Source organism: Leptonotus elevatus, chromosome 5, assembly GCF_054856555.1.
Source record: "Leptonotus elevatus isolate MCC_2025b chromosome 5, RoL_Lele_1.0, whole genome shotgun sequence".
Classification (NCBI taxonomy): domain Eukaryota; kingdom Metazoa; phylum Chordata; class Actinopteri; order Syngnathiformes; family Syngnathidae; genus Leptonotus; species Leptonotus elevatus.
Window position 1 is genome coordinate 15,554,118 of NC_141243.1, and position 22,464 is coordinate 15,576,581.

The 22,464-nt window shown below is 40.5% G+C and overlaps 2 protein-coding genes across 7 annotated transcripts in view; both read right to left on the reverse strand.

Moving 5' to 3' along the window:
* Window positions 1–17,929, reverse strand: part of igsf9b (immunoglobulin superfamily, member 9b) — a 30,075-nt gene extending 12,146 nt beyond the window's left edge. For all 6 annotated transcript variants that reach the window (XM_086076642.1, XM_086076639.1, XM_086076637.1 and 3 more), the window contains exons 1-4: window positions 17,499–17,929; window positions 13,154–13,249; window positions 10,134–10,340; window positions 776–922 (exon numbers count right to left, since the gene is read on the reverse strand). In XM_086076642.1, the coding sequence (XP_085932768.1) occupies window positions 776–922; window positions 10,134–10,340; window positions 13,154–13,214 (415 nt within the window). In that variant the 5' untranslated portion in view covers window positions 13,215–13,249; window positions 17,499–17,929. The remainder of the gene's footprint in view (window positions 1–775; window positions 923–10,133; window positions 10,341–13,153; window positions 13,250–17,498) is intronic.
* A 669-nt stretch (window positions 17,930–18,598) lies between these two features.
* Window positions 18,599–20,725, reverse strand: tmem230b (transmembrane protein 230b). Its single transcript, XM_086076308.1, has 3 exons — window positions 20,470–20,725; window positions 19,913–20,035; window positions 18,599–19,826 (listed from the first exon to the last, which is right to left on the reverse strand). The coding sequence occupies exons 1-3, from the start codon at window positions 20,560–20,562 to the stop codon at window positions 19,686–19,688; spliced, it is 357 nt and encodes a 118-aa protein (XP_085932434.1). The 5' UTR covers window positions 20,563–20,725; the 3' UTR covers window positions 18,599–19,685.
* Window positions 20,726–22,464: the final 1,739 nt, after the last annotated feature.

The following is a 22,464-nucleotide window of genomic DNA, read 5'->3' on the forward strand; positions in this document are numbered from 1 at the left end:
ATTTAGAGTAGTGGGGCTGCATACAACATATTATTAAAAAAAAAAAAGCTTTTGTGTTGACTTCCCTTTTAAACACAGCAAGGCAGAGTACGTAAAGTATGGAAGCGTGTAACTGCCAATGTGGAGTGAACATTTTTGACTGGAAAATATTTTGAACGTACTACAAATACGGTTGAATGTATTATGGCATTATGGGAAAAAAAAAAATTTGCACTTCAGACATAATAATAAAAAATTAATATTATGAATACATTTTAAATTATTAATGTAAAATTCCAGATACTGCGAATACATTTTTTTTTAATTTTTTCACATCTTGATATAATGTAGGTCAAATGCTACAGAAATAGAGAAAATATCTTACATTTTAAATAGAGTCAATACACTGTGGCATTATGAGGAAAATGTGTTTTTAGCATTTAGCCTACAAGTACGCTCAACCATATCTGCAAATACGTTTAAATGAATTTGCAAGTACGATCGAACCCATTTGCAAACACGTTCGAACGTACTTGCAAATATATTTCAACACATTTGTAAATACCTTAAAATGTATTTGGCAGCCACAAATGCTTAGTCCACGTTGGCAGTTCTGCGCTTCCTTATGTAAAGACAAGCTGTGTTCATCATGTACACAGAATGTCACACAGCATAACAGTGCATATTTGGTGTGCCTTTTAGCCACATGCTGCCGCTGATGTCACCAATCAAAGTGCCAATGATGAGCCAGCAAATGAGCAGCTCTTGTTTGTCCAAAACCCCCGCAGTGCTGCACCTGTGATGGAGAGGAAAGTCCATGTGCCGTTTTGGAAGTCGTCCGTTTTGCTGTCCAGGAGCAGGATGCGGCACTCGAACCAGCCCTCATCCTCAAGGGTCAGCCGTTCCACCAGCAGGGAGGCGCCGCGGGTCAGGGAGACCCGCCCTGTGGGAGGAGGGGTGAGGGGCAGAGAGACGAGGGGGTTAGCGCGCTCAGGCTACCGGACCGCTGCAGTCAGCACATGCAGGAGTGGCGATGACACAGGGATCATCACACAAAGGCCTCAGTCGGTCAAAAACGTTATGTTTGCAAAAAAAAAGCAAGGAAAAAAATAAAGCAATGCCACTGATATTTGTGGGAAATAATTATTTATGGCATCAGGAGAGACCAATCAGGGGACGTTTTCATCCAACTCAGGGGGCGGCCATTTTGCCACTTGCTGTCGACCGGAAATGACATCACAGTTGTTCAGCGCTGAGTATCAACCAATCACGGAACATCGCGGACATCACGTGACTAAACTCAGAAAACAGGTGAGTCGTGATTGGTCGTTAGCTGAGCCATAGTAACAGTGATGTCATTTTTTGTTTGACATGGATAAAAACAGGTGGATTTTGCTTTTTATTCATACTCCACAAACACAATATTAATCAAAAATGTCATGTTAGGACTAGTGGGGGCGCATAGAACATAAAATAAAGAACATTTTTGACACGACTTCCCCTTTAAATCATGTGATAAGTTAAATTTTTGAAACGACATAAAATCAAAACATCTTTGAGTGGTTCAAACTCACAATCACACTCTCACACATTTCATCTCTCACCGTCATAACTCCCAGAATTTCCACTCTCGCCCTTCTCTGTACTTTTTATACCTCCCTTTTCGGCTTTGAAACTTGATCTGTCGGTTGCCTGGTGACTGCAGCCTCAAGTTACCCCCTCCTCACTTTCTTTCCTTTTATTCCGTCTCTCAATGAACTCTTTTTTACCCCCTTCAATCTCGGCCTTTTTAACGACAGGAGGTGTGTGCGCAGGAAGGGGGAAACACACACGTTGTTCATACCAGGCAGTTTGAAAGTAAACAGAGTCAATATTGGGACGTTCCCAGTATCGCGTCATTCTTGTTTGCGGGGGTGGGGGTGGTGGTGGGGGTCGGGGGGGGGGGGGGGTTCTCATAGTAAAGCCTGCATGTTTATTCCTTGTTTATGCTTTCATGCAAGATACTCAAACTTCATTTTCACTCCTTTTTACGCATTCTATTGGCACAGCACCTCACAGCAGACAACAGTGTCAGGCAGTGAATACAAGAGGAAATAATGACAAAAAGCCCTTTGCGACCTTGAAGCAAGTATTGCACAAAGGAACAAAAATATCTTTACTATTGACTTCCCTTTATAAAGCACAGTCTGGAACGCAGCCCGAAAGCTATGAAATTCGTTTAACTTTCGACACGGCCTCAAGACAGGGCGAAACACATGCTGTGAATATAGACAGCCAACAATGGCTTATAATTAACCCTGCATTCCTGACTGGGGCTGTTGCTGTGCTTAATGGTCACGTTTAATGATTGGCTAAACTCCGTCAAGTCTTGGATGGCCAATACTCTCCTCTGAGATGCTCCATCAAACAAATGCCTTGAATCTCAGGTCAGCATTGATCAAACAAGCGGAGAAAACGTGCCTGCTCATTTCCTATGCAACCCTTTCCGCTTGGACATGGAATTAAAAGCGCTTTGCACTACCAGAGCAAAAAACGTTTTCACAAAAACAAAAGATAGCTAATCCTCCTGTGGCTAACAGCTCTTGAACATGCAAAAAAAAAAAAGAAAGTGTGCTGATCTCATGGCTTTAGAGCATCACGTGTTGATTTTCAAATTTACAGGTTCACCTTTGAGGAACTGCAACTCCTCCGTCAGACATTTAACCCTTTTCCCACCGCCTCGCTCTTGTCCATCACTACAAAGGGACGACAGCCCCTCACACCGCATTCTCGCCTGTTACCATAGTGACGACACCCAGGAAAACCCGGACAGTAGGTTTAGATTTGAATTCAGTTGTTGTAGAAACATGTGCGGGTGGGGAAAATTGGGAAAATTACACAAAGGGAAAACACATGTCTAGATTCGAAACTCAAAGTGCAGCACGGAAGCACTTTGAGGAGAGAAAAAAAGGAGAGTAATTCATTTTCTATTCAGCCAAGAGACAAACAAAAGGCTGACACTGAATGACTTTTTTCACATATCAAGGCTTTTAATCTCCGAACTTGAACTCAAACTGGCATTTGCCAGGACCTCTGCTTTAACATATGCCCATAACTTATGGGCTGATGCCCACATATAAAGGAAATACTTCAACGCCATCACTAACAATCATCAATCATATGAGTAGAACAACAACCAAGGAAGTGAATGTGAGGTTATGGAGAGGTTACTCAAATTGTGAGCATCAATAACCCACTGGCAACCAATAAGAGGTGTTGACCTTTTGAACCCCTATGCTTTTGCAACGCCCCCACAGACGCATTCATCACTCCCTCTGCTTCAAGGGACAAACATCTTGAGACTATATGGTAGACAACGGAGAGAATGACTGACACAATAGCTGCATCTCCCCCTCATCCTCTTCCTCCGCATTGTTGTCCTTCAGTAGCTAGCATATGATAGGTGGAGTCTACCTTAACACGAACCCTTGTTCCAACAGGTCAGTGCATCCAAGTGGAGGTAATGGAAATGCCTGCTCACTGGTGTTGTATGACCACAAAGCAAGACTAGTGGGAGAAGAAGGCGCATAACTGAGCAATGAATTTCTCAATGCTTCCATTTTTATTCCTGAATTTAGAATGGGTTCTTAGCCTAGGTTCAATTGAACCCCAGGGGTCTAAATACGATATTCTGGTTAATATTGTGTTGGTGGCATATGAGTTAAGCAGCAAAATCCAGCAGTTTTTTATCAATATCAGAAGGCGGCCATTTTGCCACTTGCTGTTGAGTGAAAATGACATTACAGGTGTCAGGTAACACTGATCTGAATATATGACTGGATAGCGGATAGCCCATACACGCCCGTGCAAGCCGTTGAAGCGACAGGGCGGCCATCTTGCTCCTCCCATCTCGCGAGCTGACTACTGTATAAACTCTATACGGTATACGTACAGATTAGATAGACATATACAGCTCGTAATAATAATAATATATTTTATTTATAGGCGCCTTTCTGGACACTCTAGGTCACCTTACAACAACAGTTAAAACATACAAATACAATGGTAAGGACAACATAAGATAAAATAAAATAACACTAATTAAGAAAAGACGAAGCAGTTCTATAGTCAGAGAGGGTAGGCTTGTCTAAACAGATGAGTTTTGAGAATGGATTTGAAATAGGTTATTGAGTCTATGTTATGGAGGTCAGTTAGTATAGAGCCGGGGGGCGGGGCTGGGTGTGTGTGTGGCGGGGTGGTCACAATTTTTAGTAAATAAAAAAGTGGACGGTATGTGCTGCTTTGAAGACCCCCTTTTTCTTTTATTGCTCAGTTCCTTAAACCCCGATATTAGATTTGGCAGAGGCATCTTTTGTTGAATTACAGTTATAGTTCTTCAATAAAAGGTTTCTTCCTGTAAACATCGTTAAGCATCTAACTTATACACGTGTTAAGGCAAGTTGTCAAATATCTGAAATCCTCACATCATAAATCATGCTGTTTGTACGTACGGTCTCAAATGTTCTCCAATTTTGATACTGTAAATGTATAGGATCGTATGCCGAGAAAGGTTTCTTGGGAGGAGCAATATGGCGGCCTCGCGGCTTCAAAAGTCTTGGCCAATAGGCTATCTAGTCATATATTCAGATCAGTGGGTAACAACCAATCACAGCTCAGTTTCAGAAAACAGGTGATCTCTGAGCAACTGTGATGTCATCTTCAGTTGACAGCAAGTGGCAAAATGGCCGCCCGCTGAGATTTTGCTTCATAACTCATTTTCCACAAATGTAATATTAATCAGAATGTCATGTTTAGACTAGTGAGGTCACATATGACATAATATTGTCAAGAAATGTTGAAGTTTGACTTCCCCTTTAAGAACAACTGCCCTTGATGCACTTGACACTCAACAAAGCTCAATTTGTGTTCGACCTAACGAAAAGATGCAACTCAGCCATTATCACCCACATTTGTTGACTTCCATGAGAAAATTACACGAGATACACTATAGCAACAGAGGAAGAATGATTTTTCTTTGTCCAGCCGTACGTGCGTAAGAGAGCGGGGGCAGAGGTGCATTGTGGGATATGTTTTGATTTGAATACAATCATAAGTCTGGTGCCCGGCCCCATGCTTCTGACAGCCCCTCCCTCGCGGTCCCCCAAATTTCCCTCTTCAATCCTCCTGTCCCCCTAATCACTTTAAGCCTCTTATGAATAGCTCTTTGTCGTGATATAGATTACAGTTAACTCTGCCCCTCTCACTCTGTCCAGCTCGGTTAACCTCTGCACCATTAAGCACACTCGCCTCACGTGCCAAGTTGCACCGCAGGCATTGGCACTCTGACACGATCGCAGAATATGTATTGTCCCGAAATGATAACTTCCACGAGTTCTGATCTATGCTTATCATTTGGAATGTGATCAGTCACAAACAAAAGGCACGGAGCAACGCGGCTGCTGCTCCAAGCCAAAGAACACAACGTAATCGTGCCAAACATCAGACTGGAATATTTGTAGCAGGGAAAACAGGTTGTTGCTGGATAAAGTGGATCCATTTCATATTTCTACTGGGGTTGTTTTGATGGAATTTCTTGCTAATCTTCTGTTGTTTTTCACTTAAAGCGACAAACTATTTTGTGTTTAATATTACTGACTGCACATTCAGCTAAAATAATCTCACGGGACTTGGATTATTGGTTTCCAACACCGATGAACTTTTCAAGCTAAACTACTTAGCTGAAGAGCAAAAAAAACAAAAACACACACACACACACAACTTTTTATCACGAGTAAAAGAAAATGGGTGGTCTTCAATTACACTCTGATCATTTGTCCTCTCCAAATAACCTCTAGTTTAATTCATTCACACACACACACACACACCGCCTTCCATTGTAAAATACAGAATTGGTATCCTGTATTATATCTAATCATCTGTCACTTACAGTGTGAAGTATAACTTGGGGGAAATATCCATTTTAGAATATGGGTATGTTATCTACAGATCAGCCTCCTCCCTCCAGAGCAGAATTTTATTAAACTGGACATTACATACCACTGCCCATATTTGCAGTTTTGCTTCACAGACTAACCGAGTAGCTGATTTTTCTGTAACCTATCTGAAAAACTCACATACAGTATTTGCTGTTTTTGAGCTCAGGCCAAAGCACAAAAAAAGGGGTTTGGTGCCATCATGGTGCTAAAGAATTATGTTGAAGTGTGTTGAGGAGTTTCATCTAGACAAAAGTGGTGCTTCTTTTTTTTTTAAGTGGGAGGGCATTATTACTCGTGGATTTTCCCTACACTGTACAATGAACTTCCACAATTCCCCTGGCAGGAGAAAGGGCAGTTCCATCCCATCAATAGCAAAAATGTACAATTAATTGTTCCCCTGCCACCCCACCAAAAAGAGGTTTGTAATTGCCTATAAATGTCACAATATGGTGGGAAAGCACAAACCAAACTAGTAAATGAATCATAATCAATTTAATGTATGCTGTATGCGTAAGAGCAAAGTAGATTACAAAAGCTATCAGTAAAGGAGAGAAGCATAAACCGACTTTCAGTGACACTTTTGACTTTGCATGAGATTTGCATGAGGTGCATTCAAGGACCGCCAATAAAACAAGACGAACACACAAATCAATGAATCAATCAAGATCCCATGAAATAGAACCAAATACTTTTATTGCTTTAACCTGAGCACACAAAAATAATATGTGCGAGCTTTCAGTGTAAAATGCAAACGCGTTACTGTTTGCTTGCTCTTTTTCCTGCTGAGTTTTCTTCTCAGACACGAACATAAGCATTAGGAGTCTCATTTTGTAGATATGGTAAATTCCAGGTCAGTTACGGTGTATTGACATTTAGTGACGGTGCGAATGCAAGTGTGAAAGGTCTCTATGCCCTGTTAATGGCCGGCGACCAGTCTATGATGGATTGCCTTTCACCCAAAGTCGTCTGGGACCGGCTGTAGCGCCAAGCAACCTTCAAGGAATAAGCAGTATAGAAAATCTATTTCAGAAGATTGTGGCTCTGGAATCTAAAGTTTAAAGTGAATGGAATGTGTCTGAATGACACCGCATTCCCATGGCAAAACAGTAAACAAAAGGGGTGGCAAGTGAGCAATTCTTAAAGAGGAACAATGTAGACGCATCACAAATGAACAATTGCAACTGAAAATGCTAAGATAGTATGCGTGTGTGTGTGTGTGAGAATATTTGTGTGCGAGCAAAATGCCAGACCCTCTCCCGTGCTCAGAGGACCCACTGAGCGCATAATGAAGGCCTACAGAGACTTGGGGGTTTGCCCATTGTTGCCCTGGCCTCAGGTCGAACTCTCCTGCTCACCGTCTCCGACGATTTTCCTCAGCACATGGGAGCCATTTGATCTCGCCCTGCAACAGTAAACCTGCCTGACACCGACAGACCCCCACGTTTTTTTTTTCTTCAACAAATTCAGCTCAAACAGACTATAATAGCATGTCAGTACAAAGTTGATGGATGGATGGATGTTGTGTGTTCGCTGATGTTCAGCCCTTCAGGGCATGTTGGGTGTGAAATATGAGAGGGTTGAGGGATACTAATACCTTTTCGGATTCACTTGAAGCTGACAACTAAGACTGGTGTCTTAAAAGAGTCAAAAGGAAGGATGACATTCGGAAGTCTCTATTATGTCAGAAACATCCATTTAAAAGTGAAGTCAAGTCAAAAAATGTTTTCCTAATATGTTTATTGCGCCCCTATTAGTCTTAAAGGGATACTTGACTCATTGAGCCATTTTCAGCAGTAAAAGGTTAGAATTTTGTCCCGAACTAAATTATTTTTCATGTACAATTAATACCTTTAAAAACTATTTTTTTCCCACTTGCTGTCAACTGAAGATGACATCACCTGTGCTGAGGAAGTAGGTAACGACCAATCATGGCTCACCTGTTTTCTGGGTTTGGTCAGCAAACTGAGCCATGATTGGTTGTTACCTACTTCCTCAGCACAGGTGATGTCATCTTCAGTCGACGTGGAGAAAAAAAAAGTTTTTAATGGTATTAGTTGTACATGAAAAATAATGTAGTTATCAAATTAATTCTGCACAAAATATTAGCTTTTTGTTGCTGAAAATGGCTCAATGAGTCAAGTATCCCTTTAACGCGGCACTCTGGTTAACATTTTTTCCACTTTTGTTAACAAGAGTATGAAAACTTAGATTTTTTTTAATGCACATTTAGAACAGATGTAAAAATTTGTGATTAATCGTGAGTTAACTATTGAAGTCATGCAGTTAATTACAATCAAAAAATGTAATCGCCTGACACGATTTAAAAAAATCTAATAAAAGATTATTAAAAATTAGGGGCGTCAGGTGATTACATTTTTTGAATCGTAAATAATTTCATGACTTCACAAGTTAACTCATGATTAATCACTCATTTTATATCTGTTCTAAATGTACAATTAAAAAAATTATAGGTTTGAAAAGTTAAACTAATAGAAATAGTTCAAAATAATTTTTGACGTCTATAACCGTCAATGGCAGTGAATGAGTTAATAGTGTGTTCGTGGAATATGAAGAAAGTAGCAAATTCCGCCTGTTTTATCGATTTCAGAGAGCGGCAATTTTACCACTTGCGCCTGTTTTCTGAGTTTGGTCATGTGACATTCACAAGCTGTGCCGTCATTGGTCGTTACCTGAGCCCGAAGAAACTATGATGTAATTTTCAGTCGAGGAAGTGTCAAAATGGCTGCCTAGTAAAATTGATTAAAACCGGTGGATTTTGCTGCTTAGTTCACTACTTTTTATATATATATATATATATATATATATATATATATATATATATATATATATATATATTATTACACTTTGGGACAGAGCAGCGTGAGACTGAAACAAATCAACAGATATATACCGGTAGTCATTTTAAATACTTGTATAACTTTGGTGACCTGAGCTGAGTTTACCAAAGGTGGACCAAAAAACTCATCAGTCTCGTCTGGCGCCATAGCGCCACTATAAACTGCCAATATACCGCTTCTATAAATCCACTACTGAACTGCAGGGAAATCCCAAGTTTACCATTGTACGAAGGGATTTAAACTACCAGTAACATCCTGGTTGCAAGTTTCTGATCTCAGACAAGCAAGGACAACGTTCTGGAAACTGTCATCGACTCACCAGTCATCATAAAACCCCCAACACTGTAATTTGAGGGTAAGATACATTAGAGCGGCGACGCTGACACGCTTCACATGCTGCCATCTGCCTCCAGCGGGAGGGGAGGCATAAGGATCCGAAGCAGACGGGGGTAAAGCTCAAAGCAGAGAACAACACGCACGGCGCGGCTAGGCCAAAATACGGGGATATCCCGAGAATGTTATTTAGTCGGAAAATATCAGATGACTGCCCAGAAACAATAGCGCAGCCAAACATGCATACACACGTAGCCCAGTTGCTCAGTGGAAGCAGCCTGTTTGTAGATGACAATCAATGCAGTGTTATTGAATTCCACCAAGGTAGCATGTTACAACGCCGTGAGGGCTTTTATTCTTGGCTCGCGTCGATTTTGCCAGATGTAGGCATGTAGGTGAGCATCCCAGCACATTCCCGTGACATTATTTGGGACATTAGGGATTTTGAGTGTCCTAGTGGTCCTTTTAGTTTTTCTAAAAAGCAAAGGGAGGTAGTGATACCCCTCTTTGTCTTTTGTTCAGGGGTAGACAATGACGGGATTATAGCGCTCCGGCAAGAAAACTCCCATTATTCGCCATGCTTCATCCTTCCTGCTCCACTCACAATCTCTTACTGGGTCACCCCTCTGCATACTAATAAAAAAAAAACACTGTCATCGGACCACCGAGCCCCCACCTGCACTCTTAATCCCACTGTGCGCATTTGCTTCTTGTACCCTCCCCCTTGGTCGTTACAGAGCTGCCCCACCCCCTTGCTGCCTCCGTTTGAACATAAGCATTCTTGCCCCTTTTCCCACTGCTTGTGCTATGACGGCAGACAGGAAATCCAAAAGCTGAACACCTGCTGTAATTCTGAAGGCGTTTGTGTGTCAAAACAAACTGAAACGATGAATATAAGTTCTCAAGGCCACTGTCAAAAGTTTGAAAGTTCCCTGCCAAAGACAACATATGAAAGGAAAACCTAAATACGATGTAGCACAGCTCTTACCCTTGTAGTTGGGATGAACTCGAGGAGCATACACTCCAAATTTGATGAGGATGGGAACGTTGAAACCGAGCCGCACCCACTCCACCACATGCAATGGGAAGAGGTTTGGGCTGGTGGCGTCATCCGGTTTTGGAGAGAGGCTGCAGCCCAGCTCGGCAGAGCCCCCCTCTCTGCCACGGACAATTGATGACAAACCTTGAGGAACACCTGGAAAGAGAGGAATATATGACCAAGATCAAGCAAATGGGTGCATTCTGGACTGATAAGAAAAAAAAGACGCACATTTGGAATCACTAAGTATAATGGGAAGTCAACCGTAAACATATGATTGTCAAGATTTGTTTTCTTTTTTTTGGGGGGGGGGGGGGGGGGGTTGATGTCCCCTTTAACTCATTCAAACCCAATAATGTGTAAATAGGTTTTTAATACTTTATCCTTCACTCCCCAAAACATATTTATATGATTTCATGTTTTTTTTAATGCAAGAGCAAACATAAGGCTTTGATGCAGCTTCTGGCATGAAGAGGTGGCTTAAAGCAATGGTAGTTACTACCAAAAAAAACGGCCAGCAGGTGGCAGCAGAGTATAAGAGATCAGCCAGGGCCATGTTGCAACTCTTTTTGTCAAGTGTTTTCACTGAAACTTTCTTACATTCTAATGCTAATTGCTGCAAAACAGAAACAGACACACATATACTTTTTTCCTAAAGAAAGAAGAGACTCTAATCTTTATTTTGGTAGGTTCCATCTTTTTATAGCAATGGAACACAGTAGTCTGTGGGACTTGAAAAATCAGTCAAAACCCAGTAAAACAGCTGGGAGTGAAGGGGGTTGCTTCAGTGACAATGGCTGGGAGTGAATGAGGGATGCAGCAATGATTGCGCAAAGTGTTTTGTTTGTATCATTTTTTTTTTAAATACACTGGCTGTTAATAAATTAAGTTGAACGTGACCGCAATAGCGTAATTAACAGTGCGGCCAAATAGTGTTTGAAAACTATTTTTTATTTGACTGATGAATGAACTTGGTAGTCCACTGTATAAAAATCCCAATATAGTAATTAGGGAGTAGGGAATGAATGAATGATTCCAAAGACGGCCTTTCAGCCATTTAAAGAGAGCAATGGCTGCCAGACCTTGGGGTGAAGTGTTTGCTTATTGTACTAATATGGTCTTAAAATGTGCTTCGAAGTGATGGAAAGAAAGTTAGCCAAGGTCCAAGTCACATTTCGAAGTGGAACTTGGGTGAACAGCCGGGGGGCATGTAGCGAAGGGATGTCAAGCAACGATGTGCCATTTGGTGACAAGATCTTATGGTGCCAAAGCCTGCAAACGCACCGCAATCCCATTAGTGACACCTGGAGTGGCCTCTCCTTTGCGTCTCAGCAAACTCCCTCGCTGCCATGTGTTCACGTGGGCGTGTGCGCTGCTGGGTGCCAATGTTTGCTCTACTGCTCATCTGGCCTGGTCATGACTTTAATCCCACAGGGGGGTGGGGTTGAGGGCCTGATACTCTGATAGAGGGCAGCAGGCCTCTCTGTGCTCTCTCCAGCCGACCTCCCACCACCCACTGGGGTACACACATGGTAAGAAGACCGGCACAATCAATCCCCCGACCCCCCCCCCCCCCCCCCCCCCTTACACACACACACACACACATGCACTAAAAGAAGCGTGCCTGCGGTTGAGAGCAGCATAAATCCCAGATTGATCTAATTCCACACCCAGAGATGTTATTTAAGTTGCATTTTGGCCCCAATTCTCTGCCATTTAAGCGAATTGCTGTGCTCTAACCCTTTCTCTTTACAGAGGGAGCTGTGCCAGCGTGCTCATCATCCCGCTGCCTGTACTGTGTGGATAGTTTAACAGCAACATATGCCAACTGCTAAACGATGCTTGACATGGCAGGCAATTTGGCAACGCGATGAAGCCAAGCGGACCGACAAAAGCAAGAAAAATTACCGGTGTAAAGAGCCAGAGTGGGTTTGCTTGGTCATGCACGTCCACATAAATGATAAGTTCATCATCTTCAATCATGAAAACACTCTGTTTCTGTTTCACGTTTTCAAGTGTGCTTAAAAAAAGACTTAATGCGTTTCATTGGTAATGTAATGTCATGTAATACGCTTGGTTCCCGGTTTATAATGTAGTAGATTATCATACGGTTTATTACTTGGGTTGCTATAGACCAGGGGTCCGCAACCTGCACCTCTGGAGCTGCAAAAAAAAAAGTGTAGAAATTGCTTCTTTTTTTTAATGTCTTTTTTATATAAAATAGTCTTTAAATGAATGGATGATTAAATAAAAAATTATAATAATTAAATATTCAATGTAAGAGTGCAAATTTTTTAAGTGGTCAGAAAAAGAGACAAAAAGTAGATACATATAAATAAATAAATAAATACCAATGGCCATAAAAGGAGGGAAGATGAAAAGCAAAAGTTACCATTAAATGTCCATGAAATTGCCAAAAATGTCAGCAAAAAGGCATAAAAGAAAACGTTCAAAAAAATAACCTTCACATGTCTAAAAACAAAAGAAAAAAAATCCTGAAAATTTAATTACCATAAAATGCCCACAAAATTGCAAACAAATAAAAAAGTCAGAACATTTATAACAAAAAAGGCAGAAAATTACCACGTCCAAAAAATTGCCCAATTTTTTTTGCAGAAAGGTTTAAAAATGTATGAAAAATGAAGTAGGAAAAATTATAACCCCCAAAAAATAATCCAAAAACGGAAGACGAAAGGTTCGGATGCTGCAAATTTTTCTATAATGGTGAAGCTGTAATTAGCTTTTGGGCTCCAGACAGATTTTGGGTGAATGAATTGGCCTAAAATGGCTCTTTTGACAGTAAAGGTTGCTAACCCCTGCTATAAACCATGTAGGTTACATGACACAGACATTTGTGAGCTCTTTGAGTTATTGACCTTACAAATCCTTGTCAAAGATAAATGAAGCTTGCAAAATATGTACAACTATTTGCATCTCGGGTAAAATCCATTTTATATTAGCATACTCACTTAGCAGAAAGATGGCAAGAGTGGTGGAGATCGCCTGAAGCCACCGTCTCTCCAGTCCCATGGCCGTCCGTCACGCTGCTTCACGCATCTCCCAACCTAAGAGACAAGATGAAACATCCCCTTCAGTCTTCGCCAGAAATACTAGTGTCATTCTCAAATCAAAAAAGGAGTCCTTCAAATTAGCATTAGTCATAACTTGTAGTCATAAAAAATACTGGTACAAAAATTGTATGTCTGGGTTGGGGTTGAATTTAGGAAAACACATTTCCAGTCACTCCTACAAACATTTCCAGTCAGTCTTACAGATAATTTGGATTCAATATAAAAGTATTCTTGTCTTGACTTTGCCTATTTAAAGTGCACATGCTACCATAGCAACGTGGCACAACTTTCTTCACAACTAAGTCACAAACAAACTAAAAAACACGAGGATTTGCAGCTACCTGAGGGCCTCCTCAACCTCTTCTCGTGTCTCTTCATTCAGTAACTATAATACCTTCTAACAGCTTGACGGTCTTTTGAGCAAAATAAAAAATGTACTTTGAAAGTAGTTAAGGTGCTCGATATTAGCTGTTGAACTTCAATAATTAGCCTGTAATTGGACAGCTGACAGGTGCAGTTGACTGAAATCAAATGTGAGTAAGAAGTAGCATTATGCACCAAATTATCAAAACAAAATAAAATGTTATTTGTCACTTGTTGGTGAGGAGATTATTCAATATTGGTGTTGGAAGAAAATATGTTAGCTAATTTCAGTGTGTGTGTGTTTTTTTTTGGACAAGCGAAATAACAGGCCACCATGAGCAAATTAACTGCTGTTGTAAGTCATTCAACTACATGAACTCTATGAAAGATGGCAGTTTTCACTTCTGGAATCTTTTAAAAATGGCTCAGTGGTAGAGTGCTCGTCTCCCAAACTTGAGGTGGTTTCACGGGTGCATGAACGCGTGTGTGAATGTGTGAATGTGAGGCTTTATAAAGCACTTTGAAAACAACTATGCCATTTCCTCATGCATCAGGGCAAGGACATTTTGAAAGGATATCATTACACAGGTGCATGGCCTTTTAGTCAAGTCAACCGCGACATAAATTTCCTAATTCAAACTGACAAAGGCATTTAGAGACCTCTCGGTGGCACAAACAGCCCCAAACCCAATGTAAGTACCTTCCTAAGAACTAACATAATCCAAACTGCTAATACACCTGCAGCACGTGCTAACTGTGCACCCATGTTTCACTGGATTTCATTGACACAAATTGCTTTGGATCTAGTCATGACTTAGCCTTCTGGATGGTACATTTGTGGCACCTCGAGCACTGTAATCCTACCCCGCTGCTCTTAGTGTTAATAGTCTAATCGAATTAGAGATGAAATGGTGGGACCAATCAAGGACACTGAATGAAGTCACAAAATACTTGTTTTTCCAGCGTTCCATGAATGTGGTTGTTTTGTGCCAATACATATAACGTCATTTTAACCTCACTATCAACTGTCCACAGCAGTATTTTACAAAATGTATGGAGCCATGGCACACATTTTATTTTAGGAAAAAACACACAGCACACCAAAAATGTCACGTTTCGTGTCTGTGGGGGTTGGGGTTTTGTTTGTTATGGGTGTTCTTGTTTTTGTCTGTGGTTGGTGTTTTTGTCATGTGTTCCTGGTTTCTTCCCTTGCCTCGCTATGTCTAACCACGTCCACCTGTGTGTGTCTGTGTGTGCGTGTGAGTGACCAATCAGTGCCCTCAGCCACTTGTGTTTTCCCCAGGTGTGTCTAATTAAAATGCTAGTGTATTTAGTCTGTTGCGTTTGTCCAGTCGGTGTGGGTGCATTGTCTACGTTATGTGTGGATATTCGTGTCAAGTCTTCGGCACAGCCAAGTCGTCTTCGTCACAGCCAAGTCGTCTTCTTCACAGCCACGTCGTCTTCGTCACAGCCCCAGCCAAGTCATAGCCACTCCACAGCAAGTCAAGTCAAGGCAAATCAAGTCCCATCTCATCACGCTCGTTCCAGCCATGGCGACCAGTCCAGTCACATCCCAACAAGTCATGGTTGTCTGCTCACCCTTTTCCCTATGTTTCATTAAAGTACCACGCATTGCACTTGATTTCTGTTTCACTGCCTTATTGTCCTGCATTTGGGTCCGCCATCCCTCCTCAATCACTCACGTCCCACAAGACAAAAATGTCATATAAAGTATGAAGACTGAAATAATGCTGAGCTCGTCTCAATTTACTCATGAACTAAATCAGGGTGAAACCTTACACTGTTTAATCAAACACAAAACTGATATACTCATAGAAAGCAAAAACATGTAGTATAGAAAATGGATGCATGACAGTTACTTCAAATGACATACTGTACTCTGACAGTGATTTTTGCACACACAACAGCTGGTGGGCTTTGCTTCTCCATATGCATCTCCCCTGCTGAGTAAACTCATTAACTGAATAATGCAAATAGATACAGTGGACCATTCAATGGGTTACTACAACCATGGTGTTATGATAACTGTCAAGTGTCTATAAAGCTGTCTTGTAGGTCTAATAAGTGACATATTGCTTTGCCTGTACAATGTGTGCGTCAGGAAGGACCATGATTGAAGTTAGTGACAGTAACATGCATGATAATCAGTAGCAATACTCTGTTGTTAATCCTTGTTAATCCTGATAGAGACAGCAGTTTTAGTAAACCAGCCTGGTGGGGAGACGCAAGTGTCATTTCAGTAAACACTTTCACAATTGTACAAAAGAAGATTGCCACACAAATGTAACCAAAGACAGAAATCACAACAAATTGGACTGCTTTTATGACATAAAATCGTTAACGGAACATAAAACCAGTCATTCAAGTTTTTTTTTGTCCGCAGCACTGCAGTGGCGATACAAAATAGGCCTTTTTTTTGTGAACATAGGCTACATGCTGTCTTCGGACATAAGTCAAAAGTAAATATTCAAAACTCGAGTCCGCTGAGTAACAAGTCACTCCTGCGAATAAATCATCACTCCCGCCATAAGTGGCCGAACCAGTTCATACAACAATCGATCCCTGGGTTCTGCATCCTGGCACACCAACCCACTTTAGCAACTGTATTGACTTTTTCTCGCACAAAAGGAAATGAACTTGGCACACAGTGGGCACACGATCGGAGCCCTGGTCTCGTGAGCGAGGAAGCCTGCTGTTCATGGATTAATGTAGTGATTTCTGCATCAAGCCTCAGGGCCCATCAATATTGGCTAATGAGAAGTGATAGAATGTTTTGAAATATTAAGTTCAGTGACAGAAATGGAGCCTTACCCCAAAACGAATACACAACTTCGTATCTGGCTATCTAGTTTTGTTGACATTACTGTAAGTCATAGAGTAAGCGAATGCCACTAGTTGTAACTCCTTGTCCCACCTGCTCCCAAACCCCGGGGGTCAGCTCAGTCTCATTAAGCTACTTTACAGACATGATCAGGAGGAAAACTGAGGGTTAAAAACTGCTCAAGGACTTTTAGATAAATGTTGAGTGTCTGCATTTTTTTTTTTTTAATAAACCACCACCCTGGACTGGTCACCAGCCATTCACCCTCACATTCACATCTCAAGACAATTTTACTTCTTTTTTTCCCCCTCTCTTTAAATATGCATTGCCTTTGCCCGTTTTCTTCCCCTTTTCAGCATATTGTCTCACAAATAGTGAGACCCTAAAGGAAATATGTTGGATATTGCAGTCAGACAACAACCCCCCCCCCCCCCCCCATAAAATCCTGTAGTACAACACAAAGGATTACAGGCGTTCGGAATGGTGTGAGCCTCTCTGTAGCACATTCCTCATTGACACAGGGAGAGGGGGGAAAAAAACTTGATTTATGAGTGTTTTGTGTGTTTAATGAAAAAGCCTAACTGCACATTACGTCCTGTGCTGCAGCAGGTAGATGACTATGTGTGAAAAGGGCAGCAAGCAACAAGCCCGTTCCATCTGCACCCCTACAATCCATTGTGCAGCTCAGTGCTCCTTGCCACCACCCAGACAGACCTCCTAATCATAACAGGCGCATCTATTGTGTGACTCGGTCAACTGGAAAAGATGGCAAAACAAAATGCAGTATCTCTTTTACTGGTTTCTCATTGCTTCAATCCAAGGAACCTGGTCACTGCAAAACACTCAAAAGCCACTAAACGAAATGAAACATGTGGCACAAATGAGAACAAGAATGCTAAGGATCTACAGTTGAGATTGAATGCAAACATTATTGTGAGATTATGTCACATATTTCGCTCGTTTTTATGTTTTTAAAGTTTACTATAAAGTAAATAGCAGTAGAGGACGCTACATACATATGAATGAGAATGAAATTACCTTGCTTGAGGCACTTTTGGAAGTTGAACGTTTCAATCCATGGATGTCTTACAAATTCACTTCAAACTTATTTAATCACTTTGTTAATGTTAAGGACGTTAACGACGAGTTGAAAAAGTAGTCACATTTTCAAGCAAAAATAAATAAATTAAAAATATTCCCTCATGTTGATCAGACTTCCCAAGGATAGAAATTCAAGAAACAACCAGTCCAGCCTCAGGCAGTAAAAAGTCCATTTAAACTTATCGTGCGTCTATTGCAGGACTCTTCTTCATTCAAGGTGGCTGAAAAAAAGCTCAACAATAAGTGAGATCCAACGCAATACGATTTCTGAGAAGAAAAATCACCACACGGTGCACCACCTTCCCTTCAGATGGCCGCTCGTTTCATCAGGGAAAAAACGCACCCCGCACATTTTCACCAAAACGCGATGTTGATACTCCGAGTGAGTCACCCCTCCCATTAGCAAGGTTCCCACCTCCCATTCATTATACAGCGTTGCATCAATACCCAGTAAATCACATGAATTCAATACGACTTCCTGTAAAAACTTTCAAAATAATTTTATGCGACGCTGTGTAATCTAAAAACAAAAAATGCATGGTGTGACCATGATATGGATGTTACATATATTTTTTTATACACCGCAAACGTACTGGATAACAGGTATGTTGTACAGCTCAATAGAGAGATAGTGTATAGTCTAACTTCAACTGCCTTTTATGTTGAAGACAAACTAACACAATTCCGTCAACTAGCAACTAGCTATAGTGAGCTTCATGCAGCGACTATTTGGGCGCCTCACACAAAAGCGCTTGTTCGTGAGAAAGAGTTGTATTTGGGACGTAACAAAAGGCAAACAGTCGCCAAAAGATGCTCGCCGCAGGGCGGGCTTTCCAGGTCCAACAGATAACCAAACGCCCAGTGAAGACAAAACAAACGTATTAATCACAAATTTGAGGTGATATCTTATACTCTATGCTGCTGAAGTTGGCTGATGTGAGAACATGTTATCAAGAATTTTCTATGTCAGGATGCCAATTGTTCAGATGGAAGGAAATACATTTCTGTCAGTGAGTGTAGCACCACTAGGGGGCATAAAATACCTTAAAATTTTTATTTTTACTGTCAAACACATAATACGGTTTTGATCAATTTGCACAACGAAAAATAAATCTCTACATATAGCCAGCTCGGCCTTCGTGTGATCAAATGTGTTTCCATAACGTTGCTATTGTGAAAAAAAATAAAAAATAAAAAGTGGCAACTGAAAAAGCACACCTTACCTGTGTTTTTGTGATTATACAAATTGTTGAACGCCAGTAGCTTGGCTGACACATGACAAAAAATTGCCACCAATCATTCATTAAGTAGACGTCAAACAATTCTCTTCAATAAGGCAATAGCTGGGGAATATCTTGATTCTCTTTATCTGTTGCATCATTGTCAGCAATGCTTCCTGGTTTCAAATTTCTCTTTTTTTACTTAATTTATTTTTCTCTGTCCCTTAAATTCCAGTCAAACAAAATTTCAACAATTGTTGATGTCACCTCTTTAATGACATTTTTTTTTTAAACATAATTTTGTCACCTGTGGAGGTTGGGAAAAGAATGAGACCGTTTTGACAAAGGTAAAAATTACAGATACTGTATTCGTTTTCAAATGTTGGGAGTAAAAGTAAAAAGTAGTAAGAAAAATAAATATTCAGATATCCTAAAAACTCTATTGAAGTACAGTAAGTATTTGTACCTCCCGCCACAGCTAATTTGTACATTGCAACGTGTCATTCATGTTGATGCAGTAATAAATTCAGAACTACAGTAAACAATGGTATGGGAAAGACTAGTATGCCACAAATATAAAACAATTAAGTAGTTGGTTGAGCAACACAATTATAAACTAATTTAATATTGTAGTATATGTTTACAGCCAATATATTAGCTTTCATTTTTATATTACTCTGCTCCATTGCCTGCACAGCCATTTTGTTTTAGCATAAGCTAGGCCACATAACTTTGCTACATGAATTAAATGCATCAAGAATAAGTCATAAGGAAAAAAATTACATCAGCAAGTAAACAACAGGAGAAGTCAAGGGCAATAGTCAAAGTACTAAAACGTCATCCTTCACGGAGGGATACGCATCGGAAATAGGAAGACGATATACCACTTCAGGAAACAAAGCATTTAGTCATCAAAGTCTGGGATATCATCATAGGAGTATCCTGGGTATCCTTTAGATGCGTAGTAAGCTATTCGCAGGTGGTAAATCCCAGGAAGAAAAACAAGGATTCCTATGACCAGGACAGGAATGGTGCGGTCGGAGTGCTGAAAGAGACCCGAAAACGTTTCAGTGCAACAAATGGCATTCTGAAAGTCATCACGTGCTGCAGTGTGAAAACCCTTTTACTCACGGTGACTCCAAAGTATCCAGCCAGGAGAAGAGAACCGATGATGATTAACAGAGAGCCGATTAAGAACAGGACTGTGGCGAGTGCAATGGCTTTGTATGGGACTTTGGGTGGACTTCTTTTGAACTGTAACACATGAAGAACATTGAATTAATAACACTTATTGCTCATACTCTGAACCCAGGTAGACTTTTTGAGCCATGATATTTTAATGCACATAACGATGGCGTGCATGTGTGTACTTAAATGTACTTGTGCTCAGTCTGGGAAAAAATATGTATCAGTGCATCCCTTTCTGAAAACATCCTGTTTAAAGCCTGCAGTTCTGCTGAGTTTTAGTGTGACAGATTCCAGTGTCAAAATATGTCAAAGTCAAATTAAGTTAACTTATAAATGTTGCAGGTCATTTAGAAATTTCGAACAAAAGCCTAAAATCCCTTCAGTTGTGTATAGGGATACGATTGAAATAAATTCAGAAAAATATCTCAATAAGAACTGAAATAATTGAACAATTGAAACAAAATGACACAAGTTGTTAGCGTAAGACTGTGCCGTCTTACCTGCAAATCAATGTAGCCGTCGTCATGGGTGGCTAACCTGGAGTACTTCACTTTACTGGCAGGAACGCCGTTCACAACGCTACGAGCTGGCATCTTTGGTTTATAGTGACAGTTTACGTTCTAGAACACCGATAACACATTAACAATTATTCGGAGGACTATCTAGCGGTAAAATAACAAAACAAAGCCCAAAGAAAACATGTAAAGATGGGATTATGACTTCATCGAGTGCACTTCTCGCGCAGCACTTCCGTGTTTTCAGTACGCGTGCGCAGAATACATTGGTTTGTCAAGGTTGCGGTTTATTAACATTTACAAATATATTTGACCTATCTTACATATAATTAATTATCATAAAAAAATAATAAAGCCCACATTCTACACAAGTCGACGTGTTCAATAATACGTTTACACAAAAATATCAATTTCCAATTTCTTCAAACTACGCTGTTCCAGCTCAACCGCTAGAGACCGCTGTCGAGTCTTGAAATAAATATGAGAGCAGAGCGTTTTTATTAATTAATTGATATTTAATTATATTTATGTATTTTTTTATTTCCACATATATTTAAAATCGAATATATATATACTTCGATTGGCTGGCAATCAGTTCAGGGTGTACCCCACCTACTGCCCGAAGCCAGCTGGGATAGGCTCCAGCGCCCCCGCGAAGCGGTCAAGAAAATGGATATATATATATATATATAGATGTTTTGAATTACATTTATATTTATTTTTCCGTATTTAATTTATATTTTTATAGCCGTTTTTATTTTCACTTTAATTTATGTATTTATGTATTTATTTTGCATTTTTGGTCCTCCATAGCAGACAATAAAAGCTGTGTGAAGATTTATGTGTGTATGCTCATTTCCGCAGGTGTTTTCACTGGTCAGTTTTGTTGTCACAATAGGTTCAATCTCATCTCAAGATAACGCTTCTGCCCAGGCTCCGGGTTTGCTAATAAATCACATGACAGATGATAATATTCCAGAGATTTTATCTGTAGTTATTTCAAATAACGTGGCTGCAAAATATGACAATACTATAGGCCCAATGATGATGTAAATGCCATTATTTTCAAATTGTATATTTGTATACTTTGTGTCCATATTTCATGAAAATCCAGATTATGCTCCATCTGAATCTCAAATAATTGGAATATTGTTGTTCAATTCAGTTAATTAAAAAGTGAAACTGGCCCTGATCATGCCTAAAATCAGCCTATGGTATAACATTTTATGAAATACACACCAAAAAAAACATTTGAAAAGCTCTTGTCTTGTCTAATAATTAAAGCTATGAATAATTAAAGTCGTTGTGGTCAATGTAGTGCTGACCCTGCTAATTACCTACATTTGCCCTGCTAGCATTAGAAAATAGGGCTGTCACATAGACAAATATAGACTCTCCTGTAGGCAGAATTCAGATTGCTGCCTGACTCTACAGGGGCCATCATTATGATCCAAGCTCTCGGGCAGGTCTACAATCAATGAGGAATGTCCACTGTTTGTAAATAACCCAGAGGCCACCACTATTTCCTCAGTAGCGATAATACACCAAATGCATATTTGTATTAGAAGTGCTTGCAGCATCAATAAAAAAAAAAAACTCTAAAAGCACTGCACTGCACACAGTGACTCCTGAGTGATCATAAGGGTGCTGGATGACCTTAGCCATTACTTTCAGAGCCATACTTGCTCTTGTGGAGGCAGTTGAACATTTGCAAATGGTCTCTGACAAACAGAGAGTGTAAACGACATCCTGAAATGTGTGAAGATGAAAGGGACTGTTTGCAATTCCCCTGAACAGGCTTTGCCAGGATGGCCTCAGCAGGGTAGAGGGGGTCGAGCCAGGCGACCTCATCACTGAAAAATATAAGCAATGACAGACAAAACATGTCGGGGAAGGAGGTCCTCAAACAGCCATAAACAAGGCTGTAAACAAGGTTATAAAGAAGGAGATTTGCCATTTTCACACAGCACTCTCAAGGGG